This window comes from Elephantulus edwardii, unplaced genomic scaffold (genome assembly GCF_000299155.1).
Source record: "Elephantulus edwardii isolate Elephantulus edwardi_28Jun2011 unplaced genomic scaffold, EleEdw1.0 scaffold00151, whole genome shotgun sequence".
Lineage (NCBI taxonomy): Eukaryota > Metazoa > Chordata > Mammalia > Macroscelidea > Macroscelididae > Elephantulus > Elephantulus edwardii.
In genome coordinates, this window is record NW_006399901.1 from 7,072,215 (window position 1) to 7,086,123 (window position 13,909).

General features: G+C 56.0%; 1 protein-coding gene across 1 annotated transcript in view; it reads right to left on the reverse strand.

Annotated features, from left to right (window-relative positions):
• Window positions 1-2,096: 2,096 nt before the first annotated feature.
• WDR90 (WD repeat domain 90) overlaps window positions 2,097-13,909 on the reverse strand; it is a 17,339-nt gene continuing 5,526 nt past the window's right edge. Inside the window, exons 11-43 of the mRNA XM_006894902.1 lie at window positions 13,626-13,736; window positions 13,404-13,549; window positions 13,258-13,315; window positions 12,472-12,587; window positions 12,219-12,365; window positions 11,864-11,994; window positions 11,274-11,390; window positions 10,849-11,084; window positions 10,470-10,609; window positions 10,205-10,335; window positions 9,942-10,072; window positions 9,512-9,673; window positions 9,284-9,412; window positions 8,989-9,119; window positions 8,872-8,912; window positions 8,549-8,683; window positions 8,282-8,458; window positions 7,978-8,075; window positions 7,651-7,753; window positions 7,412-7,533; window positions 7,161-7,320; window positions 6,884-7,074; window positions 6,639-6,807; window positions 6,455-6,566; window positions 6,176-6,347; window positions 5,604-5,726; window positions 5,346-5,511; window positions 4,632-4,762; window positions 4,393-4,536; window positions 4,104-4,223; window positions 3,924-4,008; window positions 3,318-3,515; window positions 2,097-2,287 (exon numbers count right to left, since the gene is read on the reverse strand). Coding sequence (XP_006894964.1) covers window positions 2,097-2,287; window positions 3,318-3,515; window positions 3,924-4,008; window positions 4,104-4,223; window positions 4,393-4,536; window positions 4,632-4,762; window positions 5,346-5,511; window positions 5,604-5,726; window positions 6,176-6,347; window positions 6,455-6,566; window positions 6,639-6,807; window positions 6,884-7,074; window positions 7,161-7,320; window positions 7,412-7,533; window positions 7,651-7,753; window positions 7,978-8,075; window positions 8,282-8,458; window positions 8,549-8,683; window positions 8,872-8,912; window positions 8,989-9,119; window positions 9,284-9,412; window positions 9,512-9,673; window positions 9,942-10,072; window positions 10,205-10,335; window positions 10,470-10,609; window positions 10,849-11,084; window positions 11,274-11,390; window positions 11,864-11,994; window positions 12,219-12,365; window positions 12,472-12,587; window positions 13,258-13,315; window positions 13,404-13,549; window positions 13,626-13,736 — 4,524 coding nt within the window. The remainder of the gene's footprint in view (window positions 2,288-3,317; window positions 3,516-3,923; window positions 4,009-4,103; window positions 4,224-4,392; window positions 4,537-4,631; window positions 4,763-5,345; window positions 5,512-5,603; window positions 5,727-6,175; window positions 6,348-6,454; window positions 6,567-6,638; window positions 6,808-6,883; window positions 7,075-7,160; window positions 7,321-7,411; window positions 7,534-7,650; window positions 7,754-7,977; window positions 8,076-8,281; window positions 8,459-8,548; window positions 8,684-8,871; window positions 8,913-8,988; window positions 9,120-9,283; window positions 9,413-9,511; window positions 9,674-9,941; window positions 10,073-10,204; window positions 10,336-10,469; window positions 10,610-10,848; window positions 11,085-11,273; window positions 11,391-11,863; window positions 11,995-12,218; window positions 12,366-12,471; window positions 12,588-13,257; window positions 13,316-13,403; window positions 13,550-13,625; window positions 13,737-13,909) is intronic.

The following is a 13,909-nucleotide window of genomic DNA, read 5'->3' on the forward strand; positions in this document are numbered from 1 at the left end:
TGCAATGGGAAAAATCTGCAGTTAGGGACCTTTCTAAAGCATTTAGGAGTAGTAATGTCAGTTTGAGGACTAAGGTGCACTTGATTCAGGCCATGGTCTTTCTGATTACTAGCTATGCATCTGAGAGCTGGACAATGCATAAGGATGACAGAATAAGAATTGATGCCTTTGAGCTGTGGTTTTGGAGAAGAGCACTGAACATCCCATGGACAGCCAAGAGAACGAATAGTTATATGTCTTGGAGAAGGTGCAGCCGAAGCACTTTTTGGAGGCAAGACTGATGAGGCTTCATCTAACATACTTTAGATATGATGCTAAGAGGTGCTATTTCTTGGAGAGGGATATGATGTTGGGAAGTGTGGAGGGTTGGCAAAGGAGAGGAAGACCCTCAACCAGGTACAGTGACAGGGTGACTGCTGCAATGGGCTCTTGTGTGTCACAACGTGTGAGGATAGTGCAGGACAGGACTGGTTTCAGATCTTTTGTTCATACGGTCACTATGAGTCATAGTCTACTCTATGGCACCTAACAATAACATAAATTTAGGGTGAAGTGAGTGTATGTGGGGTGAGCGTATGTGCAGTAGTCATATGTCCTATGTGCAGTAGATGGTGGCCTTAACACAATTTCTTCCTTTTTTTCTGTACATGTGCTTTGTGCCAAACTTGGTTACAGCCAATTTTAAGCATATTCTTCCTGAAAGCTTTTAAGACCTGAAAGACCAAAGAAAACCTCAAAACTTTAAGGAAGTTAAGTAAAACTATAGTTGGAGGAAGGGTTACTAAGAGAACGTAAATTCTTTGGCTGAATGAGGCTGTTCAGGGATGGGCAAAAGTGATCTCATGTGTTGGTCCCTGCAGTTAGCCTTTACAAGCACTTGGTACCCATAATGCACAGAATTCTACAAAATACATATTCCTATAGTCTTAAGCCTATTAGAAACAAACTTTACAAGATTATGTAAAGGCAGAATAGAAAGATTAATTCACAGTCATGGTCCTAAGAGAGTTTTGCCCTAGTGGCTCTGCTTGCATCCCAGCCTCACCTCGTTCATATCTCTCTTAGAAAATGAACCAGTGACTCCACAAGGCAGTCTACTTTATTATGAAACTTGGGAGTTTCTCTGATTAAAATCATGTAGGAAAGAGGCCTGGTCATATGTATATTCACTTCTCTTTCCATTTGTCCTGAAGAGTTTCTAGAAGTGCAACAGGAAGTACTAGTGATTGTGTTTGTCCCTAGCACCTGATCCAAGCCATGGACTTTGCAATTACTTGCTAATCGAAACCTCTGAGCTGTGGTGCTGGAGAAGAGTACTGAGCATTACCATGGACTTCCAAGAGAACAAAGAGATCTCTCCTGAAGAGGGTGAAACTAAGCTGCTCCTTGGAGGCAAGGGTTTTTGAAGCTTCTTCTCACATGCTTTGGACATGTTGCTAGGAGGTGCCAGTCCTTGGAGGACATCATCCTAAGAAAGGTGGAGGACAGTGCAGGAGAGGAAAGCCCGGGATAAGATGGATTGACACAGTAAGTGGGGTAATGAGGTTAGGTGTGCCAGAGTTCAGAGCTATTGCAGATAGGATCCTTGTGAGTGGCAGGCAACTTGACAGCACATAACTACTAGAAGGAAGTCTAAGGTTAATCTATAGTCAAAAACAGTGTTAGCTAGGGAATCTAAGCTTCTTTGGAATCTCTGTATGCCTTTTTATGATAGAGGCAGCTACATTATCAATTGCAAAGGTGAAATTTAGAATAACTACTTCATCATAGGCAAACTTACAGGCCTGGAACTTATTTCATTTAGACCTCCTGGGAAGGGCTCTTTGAAGAGGCAGGTCAGAAAACTGTCCTAGAGTGCATGTGCTAACCTATCTCCATACCTTTTTGTTGTTGATTATACTTTACTACATCAGATGGGTGAGGGCTTTGGGGGACAGTGGGGTGTACTCAGTCCTTCTTAGCAGCCGCCTTCCTCATAGCGGCCAGGACATTGCTGAGTTCTTCTCCCTTCCTCTTATCATGGGTGTGTGTTCCCACCCTTTTCTTGATGAACTTGAGGGCCAGCTTGTCCTTGGAAACCTTGAGCAGCCCTCCTCCTAGACCATATCCTGCAAGAACTTGGTGTGCTTGGTGAGGCGCCCGCGGAGGCGGTTGTGCCTTCGCTTGCTCACGTTCTTGGTGACTTTGTGGCCCTGGTTGAGGCCCATGGCCATAGGGTAGCACACAGCCATGGCTGCTGCACGTCTATGGCTGCCACAGCGGAAGCCATACCTTTTAAATCTATATGCTGAACAGATTATCCAGGAGGCTGGGGTCTATGAGGAATGTGGCATCAGGATTGGAGGAAGACTGATCTATAATCTGCATTAGGCAGATGACACAACCCTGCTTGCTGAAACTGAGGAGGACCTGAAGCACCTGCTGCAGGTTAAAGGACTGCAGCCTTCAATACAATTGAAGCTCAACACCAAGAAAACAGAGACTTACCATTGGCAGCATTATGATAGATGGTGAAGAGACTGAAATTGTTAACAGCTTCAGTTTGCTTGGCTCCACAATCAACACTCTCGGTACTAGCAGCCAGGAAATCAAAAGATGAATTGCATTGGGAATGTCTGAGACCCCTCCAAAGTACTGAAGAGCAATGATGTCAGTCTGTAGACTAAGGTGCGCCTGATCCAGGCCATAGTTTTCACAATTACTTGTTATGTGTCAGAAAGCTGGACAATGACTAAGGATGACAAAGTGAAATGATACCTTTGAGCTATGGTGCTAGAGAAGAGTATTAAAGATACCATTGACTTCTAGGAGAATAAACAGCTTCACCCTAGAGAGGGTGAAACCAGCTGCTCCTTGGAGGCAAGGATTATGAGGCCTCATCTGACATATTTTGGGCATGTTGCAAGGAGGGAGCAGTCCTTGGAGAGGGACATCATGCTTAGAAGTGTGGAGGGAGAGCACAAGAGAGGAAGACTCTCATTGAAATGGATTGCTTTAATGACTCGGGTAATGTGTCAGAAACAATAAGGTTGGCACAGGGCTACTGTACAGAGGGTTGCTGAGTCACAAGTCGCTGTAAGTCACAGTGACTCGATGGCACATGACAACAGAACCCTTTGTTTATTAAAACTGAACAAGTTTAATGAACTTCAGAAAAATCTTACAACCAACCCTGGTAAGACATACACTTCACTAGTCTTAGACTTTTAAGTTAATAGCAGTTGGTCCAGAGCCTGTGTCTGAGGCAGGCCACCACCAGTGACCCCAGGCTTTCCCACTAGCAGGAGGCAGGCAGTGAGAGTGTCATAGAGGAGAACTGCTCTGGAATTCCAGGCTCTGTGGCCCCTGCACAGTAGGGAGCAAGGCTAAAACTTCCCACACCAAGATCTCGTTGTGGGCCGCTGTGAATAGGAGCTGCGCAGACGGGGAGAAGCAGCACAGGTGGACAGAGTCGTCATGGCCAGCGACGTCCTCTGAGGTCCTTGACCTGAAGTCCACCAGCCTCAACAGGCGCTCTGTGGGTAAGTGCGGGCAGCTCCAGTAAAGACCCCACCTTGGTCAGGGAGTTCCTCATCCTCCCACACCAGTCCTGGGTAGAGCTGTCACCTGTTCCATCCAGGTACTCATCCCTCACCCGTACTCCAAAACAGAGTCCTCACTCCCCACTGTGTCACCCTCCTAGGTCAGACTCATCTCAGATAGGGCCCTCAACTACACCCACCTACATAATTTCCAGGTCAGGGCCCCAATCCCCTCCAACCAGCCCTGAGTGGGTCTTCACCTCCATGTCCCCAAATCCCTCAGGGCGGCACCCTCAGCCCATTTCAGATGGTATTCAGAGTTTGGGTTCTGGAGAGGGTTCAGTCTGGGAAGGGGTCAGCATGGGGAGGGGTTGTACAAAGCAGAGAATACATAATACCTACCAGCAAAACCAACTGCCGCCAGGTGGGCTCCTGGGGACAGGCTCAGAGACTTGGCGAAGAGGGGCATTGGGATTGTCTCCACCACCTGCCAGGAGTGAGGTCAGGTCTGGCCCCCATGTCCTTCCCTAACCAGGCTGGTGAGTCCCATGTTGTGTTCCGCCCACCACCCGCAGGGCACACCTGCTTCTGGCGAAGGCTGTAGAGAAGCAGCCCAGTCCTCAGTCCGAGACCGGCGCACACCAACAGGTCCTCGTCCCAGGGGCAGAAGACAGCAAGGGAGGGTGGTGGGTGATCAGGAGGCTGCAGGGCACATACGCTGTGTTGGGCAGAATGGCACTGCCCCCCCAATGTGCCTCACCCAACATCCCAACACCTGCTCTCTTCTGCCCTTCCCTGAACTCCCTTCCTGTGCCCTGCCCCCGAGTGCCATCTCCCAAACCACATCCTGTAACTCTTCAACTCTTCTTACCTCTGCGGGCACAGGTGCTGGGAAACTGAGCCAGTCCACAAGTTCACAGCGGTCCCCCAACCAGTCTGCCGCCCAGACACTGACCCGCTGGTCCCCACTGGTGGCCAGCCACAGGTCTGTCCCCGGCAAGCCAAAGTCTGCATGCTAGGGAGGTCAAGGGAGTTGGTGCGTGCCCCTGCCCACTCTGACCCCTGCTGCACACACCTCCATTCTGTCCCATAACTCCCAGTTGGCTTCACCTCTTTGCTTCTGGTTTGGATGACAGAGATTGGAGCACCCTGGTGGTCTTTCAGCAAACGGACAGTCATCCCTGTGCAGGGTCGGCTGACCACCACCAGCCCATCCTTGTCCCCAGAGAGAATGGTCTGACCTAAGCCAAAAGGGGTACTATGTCAGCCTACAAAGTCGTCCTTCTGTGGGTTCAAGCCCCCAGCCAGCCCACACTGTTGTCACCTAGATGTCCTAGGCCCCACTCATCCAACTTTTTTTTTCTTGTTATGTACCATCTGGTTGGATCCGACTGGCACAGGAGACTGCCCTGACTTTTCCAGTAGAGCACATGGTAGATTCAGAGCAAGTGTGGAGCAGCTTCCTGCCTCTAGGCTCCCAGAGCTCCCTCCTAGGCCCTCCTTGTACAATGCAGCTATTCCCCCTATCCTCACCAACTCAGGGGAAGGCCTCACCCTCAGCCTTCAGGGAAGGCCACACCTATGATCCCTGCCTTCCCCAACCTCTCAGCAGAGAAAACCTCGCCCTGCCCCTTCAGCAGAGAAAGTCATGCCTCCACTCTGCCCTCACCAATGGAGAAGGCTCCACTCCCCTCACCAATGGAGAAGGCTCCACTCCAGCTGCCCTCACCTTCCCAAAAGGCCACGCCCCATCCCTCACCATCACTGGAGAAGGCCCGCCTCTCCCCTCAAGGTCAGCACACAAGGCCTGTTCCCACTGCTCACCATCTGTAGAAAAGGTCACAGCTGTCAGTGCACAGGGGTGCGGGTGCATCTTGAGCTCCATCTCAGTGTGGGAAACGCTGAAGACACGCAGAGTGCCGTCGCTGTAGCCAGCCACCAGCCGCTGGTGTCTGCACGATGGAGGACTCCATGCCAAGCAGAGACAGCTCTGGGATGTGAAGAGCCAGTCAGCCCCACCAGGGTCTCAGAAGGTGGACAGCCCGCCTTGCCACTCCCAGCCCGCCGGCCCCTGACTCATACCTGGTTTAGCACCTGGAACTGGACCACCAGCTCCATGCTGGCCAGAGACCACACCCGCACACTGCCATCCTCGCCACAGGTGGCACAGTGGGACTCGTCAGGGCTGAAGGCCACCTCATTCACCTGTGGGGCATGGCCAGCTGAGGGACACTCCTGCCCCATCCAGGGAACCTGACCTGGAACCCCCAAAGGCCCTGAGGTACCTAACACTCATCATTGGGCAGGACAGACTGAACCAGACCAACCTGGCTGGAGTGAAGAGGAATGAACCAGCCCCAGAGCTGGGAGTGAAGAGGTGTGAAACTCCTCACCAGGAGCATAGAGGTATGGACTAGCTCCCCCTGTGAAGGGGTAAACTCCCCACTCCCCCTCCAAAAAGGTGTGAACTAGTTCCCCTCAAAATGAAGGAGCATGAGCCAGCCTCCTCCATGAAGAGGTGTGAATTAGTCCCCCACTTCGGGAATAAGGTGTCAACAGGCCCCTGGACTTCTCTGCAAGGTCCAGGTGCAGGAGGGCAGCAGATATGTGACCCTGAGTGTGGGAGTGACACAGGGCAGGGAGCAGGCACTCACCTTGCTCCTGTGGCCGCTGACTAGGCGAGTGCTGGCACCCTGGACCCAGCTGACATACCAGAGAGTGCCTGCTGTGGTGCCCACAATGCCCATGTCCATACTGTCATCAAAGGAGGCGCTCACGATGGCCCCATCTAGTGTTAGCTCGCGCTCCAGGAGGACAGCACTGGACCTGTGGTGGCCAAGCAAGAGAAGTGACCTTGGCCTCAGGTTCCCCCCGCCCCAGCCCAGTCCTGCAGGTGTGGCACCTCCAGGCCCTGTTAGACCCTAGACACTCACCTGGCACCCGAGCCCTTCAGCCTAAGCTCTAGCACGGCCCCCACTGCCCACAGGCGCAACTGTCGGGTGTTGCTGCCGCTGACCAACCGTGTCCCTGAGCACACCAGCACCCCTGCAGACCGGGCAGTGGTCAGTGACCCTGATGTGCAACCAGGAAGCCCTAGCCCACTGCCTGGCTACCTACCAATCTCCCCATCATCGGCCTCCCAGGCCAGGAAGCAGCAACCAGACTGAGTATCCCAAACACAGATGTGGCCGGCGTTGGAACCGCAGTAGAGCAAGGGGGCAGGGCCGAAGCAGAGCGCAGTCAGCTCACCAGCTGCCACCTCCACAGGGAGTGGCTCAGTGTGCACCTGGGGCAACAAGGGCCATCAGTCACCTTAGCCCCTCCAGCCAGACCCCACCCAGCCTGGTGCCCTTAGCCAGCACCTGGAGTCGGATGTCCGCCCCATGCTGCTGCAGGGCCCAGAATGTGATGGAACCCCGGCCCACACAGGTGAGCTCAGTGGTGTCCCCTGGGCTGAAGGCCACACCGTGCATCGGCTGCGCTAGGCGTGTGGAAGTCACCAGCTCATGGGTGGCTGTGCTCCATAAGGCAAGCGTGCGGTCACTGTAGTCGCCTGAGAAGACACCAGAGATAGGAAACTAGGTCAGAGCCCAGGCAAGACTCCGAGAGCCATCCCCAGGCTCGCCTGCCCCCGCTGACCCAGCGTGACGAGCAGCCTATCGTCTGGCGAGAAGGCCAAGGCTTGGACCGCGGACTCATGGTGCAAAATGAGACCACGACAGGCTCCCGTGGACACATCCCAGAGGCGGACTTGGCAGCGCGCAGTCTCACTGCCGCAGCATGAGGCAGAGGCCAAGACCTGGGGGTGAAGGGGGACAGCAAGCACGGTTAGCTGAAAAGTTCAATCTGAGGCCCATCTGGCTCTGTCTGCAGGTCTAAGTGGTAGGCACCTGGGCATTGTGGCTGAGGGCCAATGTGGAGACCTCCTCAGGGTGGCCGGGCCAGTGCTGCTGGGAGCCGGAGTGCAGGTCTTCCACTACCACCAGACTGCCACATGAGTAAGCGAAGAAGCCTGAGGGGCCACGGGCCATCAGGGGAGTCTAGGCATCCTCCTGCCGGCAGCACCCAGGAACACTCCTGTACACCCTCGGGAAGGCCCGGAGGAATGGGCAACCGCACAGAGCCCCACCTGTGTCCGGCCTCCACACCATGTTGGCCCGTCCGTTCCCGTTGTAGCCGACCACAGCCTTCAGACGCAGCCTCTCACCACCAGCCGGAGCGTAGGTCAAGTTCTGTGAGGACAAAGACATGGGTCACTGGAGCAGCTGTCCAGACCCCTCAGGGCTACACAGCCCCGACTTCCACTTAAGGACCACGCAACTCCCCACCTGAGGGCCATGTCTGATCTGTCAGTGTGAAGATGGGGAGTGGGTGGGACCCAGGATAAGAGAAGGGAAGAAGGGATGCCCTTGAGCCCCGTTCTATAAAATCCAGGGACATGGCCCCAGCTGCTCACCTTGGGGAGCTGGGAGACCTTGAAGCGTGCCACAAAGTGCTTGTAGGAGTCAGGGCGAGTGGCAGGTGGGGCCTCAGGAGTCCTGGAGCTGTTGGTACCTGCTGGAGGGGTGATCAGACATTGAGTCTCCCTGGGGGGACTCCTCAGCTACCCCAGGTAGCAGAGAACACACGGACCACACCCTAACCCAAGTGGGTATGCCTTTTTTTACCTATTATCACACTCCCTCAACTGGTCCCCTCAGAGCTCAGGGGCTGCAAAGTTCCTGTTTTGGAGAATACCCCCACAGCCCTGCAAAGCTTACCCAGCAGGTTGTGAGACAGGATGGGCTTGCTGAGCCCCCCGGGAACCCCTGTGACCCTCCTCAGCCTGTGCCCTCCAGCTCCTTTCTCCACCAGCACAGGAGGGGTTGGGGCTGTGGAGGGCTCCATGAAGGTGTTCTTCTCACTGGGCCTTTCGTCCTCTACCAGCGAGGACACACCTGAGGAGGAGGCAGTGAGGAGGCAGGGTGGTGCCCAACGCAGCCAAACCACCCAAAGGCCATGCACACCCAGGCTGACTGGGCTCTCACCATCACTGTCCTCTGAAGATGGGGTGCTGATGGTCACCCGAGGCGGGGAGGCCTGGGATGGCACAGGCACTAGGAGCCGGGGAAGCCCGCGGGCCCTAAAGGCTGCATCCTCGTCCTGCTGTCCTGTGACCAGTTCTGGGGACAGAAGAAACCGCAGGGACAGCACTCAGACACAGTCCATGGGAAGCAGCCAGGCTGTAGGGGGGCAGGGCAGACAAGTCAAGAACTAGTGCCTAAACACTTAAACATCTTGTCTAGAACAGCCCTAAACAGGCCCTGCTCTGGGCCAGGACACCGGCCCTTGCACAGATCAGCCCACTCACCTGCCTCATAAACTGAGGGCTGCTGAGGGGAGTCTTCAGAGCTACGGAAGTAACAAGAGAGCGATAGTATTAAGAAGGTGCTGTGTGACCATGGATGTGGGGACAAGGATCACTTGCCTGCCTTGAGGTGTCATCTTGGAAGGGACCAGGACATCCCACAGGAAGATGGCATCCCCCACACTGAGGACTTGGCACTGATCGGGGGTGAAAGCCACAGCCTGCACAGGTTCTGAGTGTCCAATGAACACCTAGGGAGGCATGTCACACAAGAAAGAGCTCTGTCAAGCAACAACCCAGCCAGGGAAGCCCCAGGAGTTCTGGGGGTCCTGAGACCCTACCCTCTGCACCCCACCAGGAACTTGGGCCCTGAGAAGAGACTGTCCCCAGTCCTAGTCATCCCCTCAGCACACACCTGGCAGCCGGAGTGCACCTGTGTCGGGGAGTTCCACACCTTGATGGCCCGGTCACTGGCTGTCACCAGGAGGCGGGCATCCTCACTAAAAGCCAGGGAAGAGCAGGCCACAGGGTGGACACCAGACAGCTGGGAGTAGTCAAATGGAGAGAGATGTGAGGGTATGAAGCTGGGACCAGAAGGCCCAGATCTCCCCTCAGCACAGCCAGCTCAGTGCCCCCGACTCACTTCCCGGATGATGCGCCCCGACGTGGCATCTAGCACCAGGACTCTGGTGGAAAAGGTAGACACTAGTAGATGGCTGGTGGGCAGGGGCCCAAAGCAGACAGCCACAGCAGAGTCCAGGTGGGTGCTGGCTGGGTCCAGGCCACTGACGTCCACCCGCAGGAGCTGGGGCAGCAATGAGTGGGTGTTGGTTGGCCACTGTTATTGGGCAGAGCACACCACCCACAGGCCTAGACCTAAGAATATATTCCTCAGGGTCCAACCAGGCAGTTCTCTGTCCGGAAGTCCTTCTGCAGAACGTGCGTCCTATCTGTCCCCCATCCCTTGCATCATGTGGTACAGGGGATCAGCGAGGACTTGCATGGCCAAAGTGGACATCTACACAGGGTGACCCCAGTCCTAACTAGATGCACAGGAGGTCCTAGCCACTCACCTCATCCAAGGAGGCTGTGCCTACGATGCTCACTGTATGCTTGGAAGGCCCCACGAAGGCCAGCAGGAGGCTGTCCCGGCTGACAGCCAGAGCGTTGGCACTCAGCCAGGCATCCTGGCACACCATGTTCCCTGGGGCAGGACAGGTGAACTGTCAGCTAAGCAAGACTTTAAGTGCTGTGAGGCCTAAATGCACACTTTCCTGCACTATGCTGGCAGGGAGCACGGGGCGAGGGGCACAGAGTGGGTAGACATGGGCCTGACCTGCCACACGGAGGACAGAGCACCGGAGGGCTGCACAGTCATACTGGGTCAAGGCACCCTGAGAACAGGCACTGAACAGGAAGCGGCCATCTGGGGTGACAGCCAGGCCAGTCACAGCTCCTTTGTGTCTCCTACACCACACAGGGGGTAGATAAGGGGCTCTGAGCAGTGCTGAGATCCCCCTGATGGCCTCTGCCTGCCTAGTGCCCCACACTCCGGGCTTCCATCATCCTGGGCTTCCCAGTAGCATCTGCCCCTGGCATACCTGTGCTCCACCAGTGCATCTGAGGCCACCAGGCTGAAAGACTGCACAGCGCCACTGCGGAAGCCACAGAACAGGGTCTGCTGTGTGGGGTGAAAGGCCACGGCACATGGGGCCTCATTTGGGGGTGTGAGGTCATACAGCTGTGGCAGAAAAGACAGTGGCAGGCAGAGCCTGTAGCCAAGGGCCAGAGCCAACAGATGAGGAATGACCTTACCTGTAAGGGGTGGCACCTATAAGTAAGGGTGAGGTTTAGGGTTGATAGGCCTACGGCCTGCAGGGACAAGGCAGGGCTGTGTACCCACACCCACTTTCTAGGCATCCGTGGTGCCCCACTTCCCTGTCCCCCCTCCTCTGTCTGCGCCCTCTGGCTACACCCCACCTGTCGCAGAGTCACCAAGTCCCAGATGCAGACTGTGCTGTCCTGGGCAACAGTGGCAAGCTGCCTGCGGGCAGGCTCCAGCGCACAGGCCAGCACAGGGGCAGTGTGCGAGCGGACCAGTACATGGTACTCGCGGGACGCTATGTCCAGGAATCCCAGCTGGCCCGTGGAGGTGGTGGTCAGTACCCGCAGGCCATCAGGGCTGACACACACTGAGCTGACCGGACCCTCGTGCTCTGTGGGGCAAAGACAGGTTACCTCCCCTGACAACAATCAGCGGGCACAAGTCCTCAGCCAACTACAACTTCCACATTCCCAAAAGGCAAAAGAATCCACTCCTCCAGCCAAGAGTCCCAGATTCTCGGGCCAGGCTTGCCCATTGGCCACAGAGCTGGCCTCCAGGACTTGGGGACCGAGGCCCTCACCTGTTTCCAGGAGCACGGCAGAGAAGTCCAGGGGCCAGAGGCGCAGGTAGTGGTCCTCGGAGCCAACGGCACATACAGCTGCAGAGATGCTGAGGCTACTGATGACCACACCATGGCCTGCAGAGGGGCGGTGACAGGGGTACCCCTGCCACAGCTATCCCTAGACATGTGGGGTACAGACCCTACCTCCAACACTGTCAGAGGGGCTGCCACCAAAATGACCCCAAAATTCCTGGCCATGGAGGTAACCACAGGAACATGTGTATCTCAAGGACAAAGGCCACCAGGTGTCACCCACTACCAGCCTGGAACTGTCACCCCCTCACTACCCACCAGTTAGAGTGCAGGCAGGTGAAGCAATGCATCCCACTAGGCAGAGGGGGGTCCCCGTCTTGGACCAAAGGATAAGGAAGAACTATGAGGGGCAAAGTTGAAGACAGGCAGGCTGCGCCTGGGGGAGGGGGTCGTACTTGGTCCTATTTGAGAAGCACGCCCAGGTCCGTCCCTCCCACCACCTGGTGAGGATTTGATACTGCTTGTCCACCAAGGGGTAATACCTAATTCCAGCCATGGAGCTGGTGCCCTCCTACCTGGGGTGAAGGTCGGTTTCTGTGGATCGGGGACATCAGGGAGTCGTGTGGGCAGCAGGCGGCGAGCATGCCGCACAGCCATGCGCTGGACATCCACCTCCAGGATGTGACCACTCCGGCTGCACACATAACTGTTCAGAGGACAGGGGCACAGGGTGGGGTGTGAGGGGGAACATGTAGGGTGGGGCTCCCAGTCTTGCAAAGGAAGGGACTTAAAGCCTGCATGAGGGTGCTCCTGGGAAGGGACAGAGCTAGCAGCCAGTGGAAGGAGGTGCACCACCTCTACCTACAGCTGGTGCTGCAGGGCAGGGCAGGGAAAGGCCGGGCTGAGCACAGATGGGATAAGTCAGCTCACAGCGTGTGCGGCCCATCTGGGTCCCGATCAAAGGCGAGGTCAGTGAAGTGCAGTGCATGGCGCTCTCCCAGGTCCACAGCACAGGAGCGCAGCGCCCCATTGTGCAGTCGCCACAGCCGCACACTTCCACGGCCACAGGACGCCATCCTGCAGGGAGGAGCAGGATGCAAACAAGACCGGTATCACAGACTGGGCCGGGGCAGTGGGGGCCATGTAAGGTGTGGGGGCCACGTGAGTGTGTGGGCCGTGTCACCTGGTGTCATCAGAGGCCACAGCCCAGGACTGGACATCTGAATCAGTGTGCACCTTCGCAAGGATGACCACCTCACCCCCGAGGCCCACACGGTCAGTACTCCAGGCCACCACAATCTGCAATGGAGTCTGCGTCAGCTGCGATGACAATCAGTGCACCCTGTCCTCTGTACTGCTCTCCCAAAGCACCGTGCAGTAAAGCTGTGGGGAGTTCGGGCCCACAAGGCCCAGGCTCACAACTCAGGACGATAGCTGGTCTGCCCCTGGGCAACTGGAGCCAAGTATGCTGCTCAGACAAGACTGGCACTGACCCCCAATGCCAGAGTTCTGAGGCACGTATAGGGAACCCCATGGATGTGTGCCACAAACAAACGGATAGGGCATGTCCCCTGGTCGCCAATGACAAGTATTGTGCATGTGGTAGATTAGGACTGCCACCCAAGAGCCCAAGGAAGGTGCTCCGGCCTTGCCCCAGAGCTCTGCTCTTGGACCATGGTGTGAAGACACAAGACACCATTCTCTACCAGTCAGATCTGATTTGACGGTACACGCACACAAAAATAATAAAATTTAAAAAAAAAAAAAAAAAGACACCATTCTCCCCTCCTCCACCCCCAGAGAGTTTCCTAGCACCTGGGTCAGGGTGGGAGGCGGGGCACAGGCCCCCAGATGCGTCCAGGCAACTGGGGGGAGGAACGCATCCAGGTGTTCTTCTAAACAGTGTGGGGTTTCCTACCTTAACAAGCAGAGATGGCCCTGGCCCCACCTTCCCAGCCTGAGCAGTTACCGTCCTCCCATGCTTGTCCTTGCCGACACCGCAGAGAATTGTCCCGCTGTCAGAGAAGCTGCAAGCGCAGCACAAGGCACTCAGCCATAGGGAAGGCACTCACTCAGCACTCACTCTCCAGGGCACACAGGGGAGGCCCTGCCCACCTGAGGGAGCTGACTGTAGACACTGGGCTCTGAAACATGGAGAGGCAGCACCCCTTCTGGAAATTCCAGAGCCGCACCATGCTCGGGAGCTGTGCCTGAGCCGAGGCCAACAGCAAGTTGCTCCGGTCCAGTGCCAGGGCGGAGACCTGAGGAGGCAGCTCTGGCTTCAGGGAGGGCTCCAAGGCTACACCCGGCCCCCTCACCAGCAAGAGCGGAGCCCACCTTGTCTGTGTGGCCAAGGAAGAAGCGCTGCCTGCCTGTGTCAATCTGCAGAACCACGAGGACTGCATGGCAGGGGTACACGACAGCGGTGCCATCCTTGGTCCACAGGGCCTGACAGGAGGGCCAGGATGGAGGTGAGGAGCGCCTAGCCACTCTTGGCTACTCATGTCCCCATTTCTGCTCACACACACCAACACTCAACCACCCCAGGAGAGGGGACACACGGACATCATGCTACACACAGCAGAAAGCTAAAATTTATACGCACGGACTGGCACAAACAC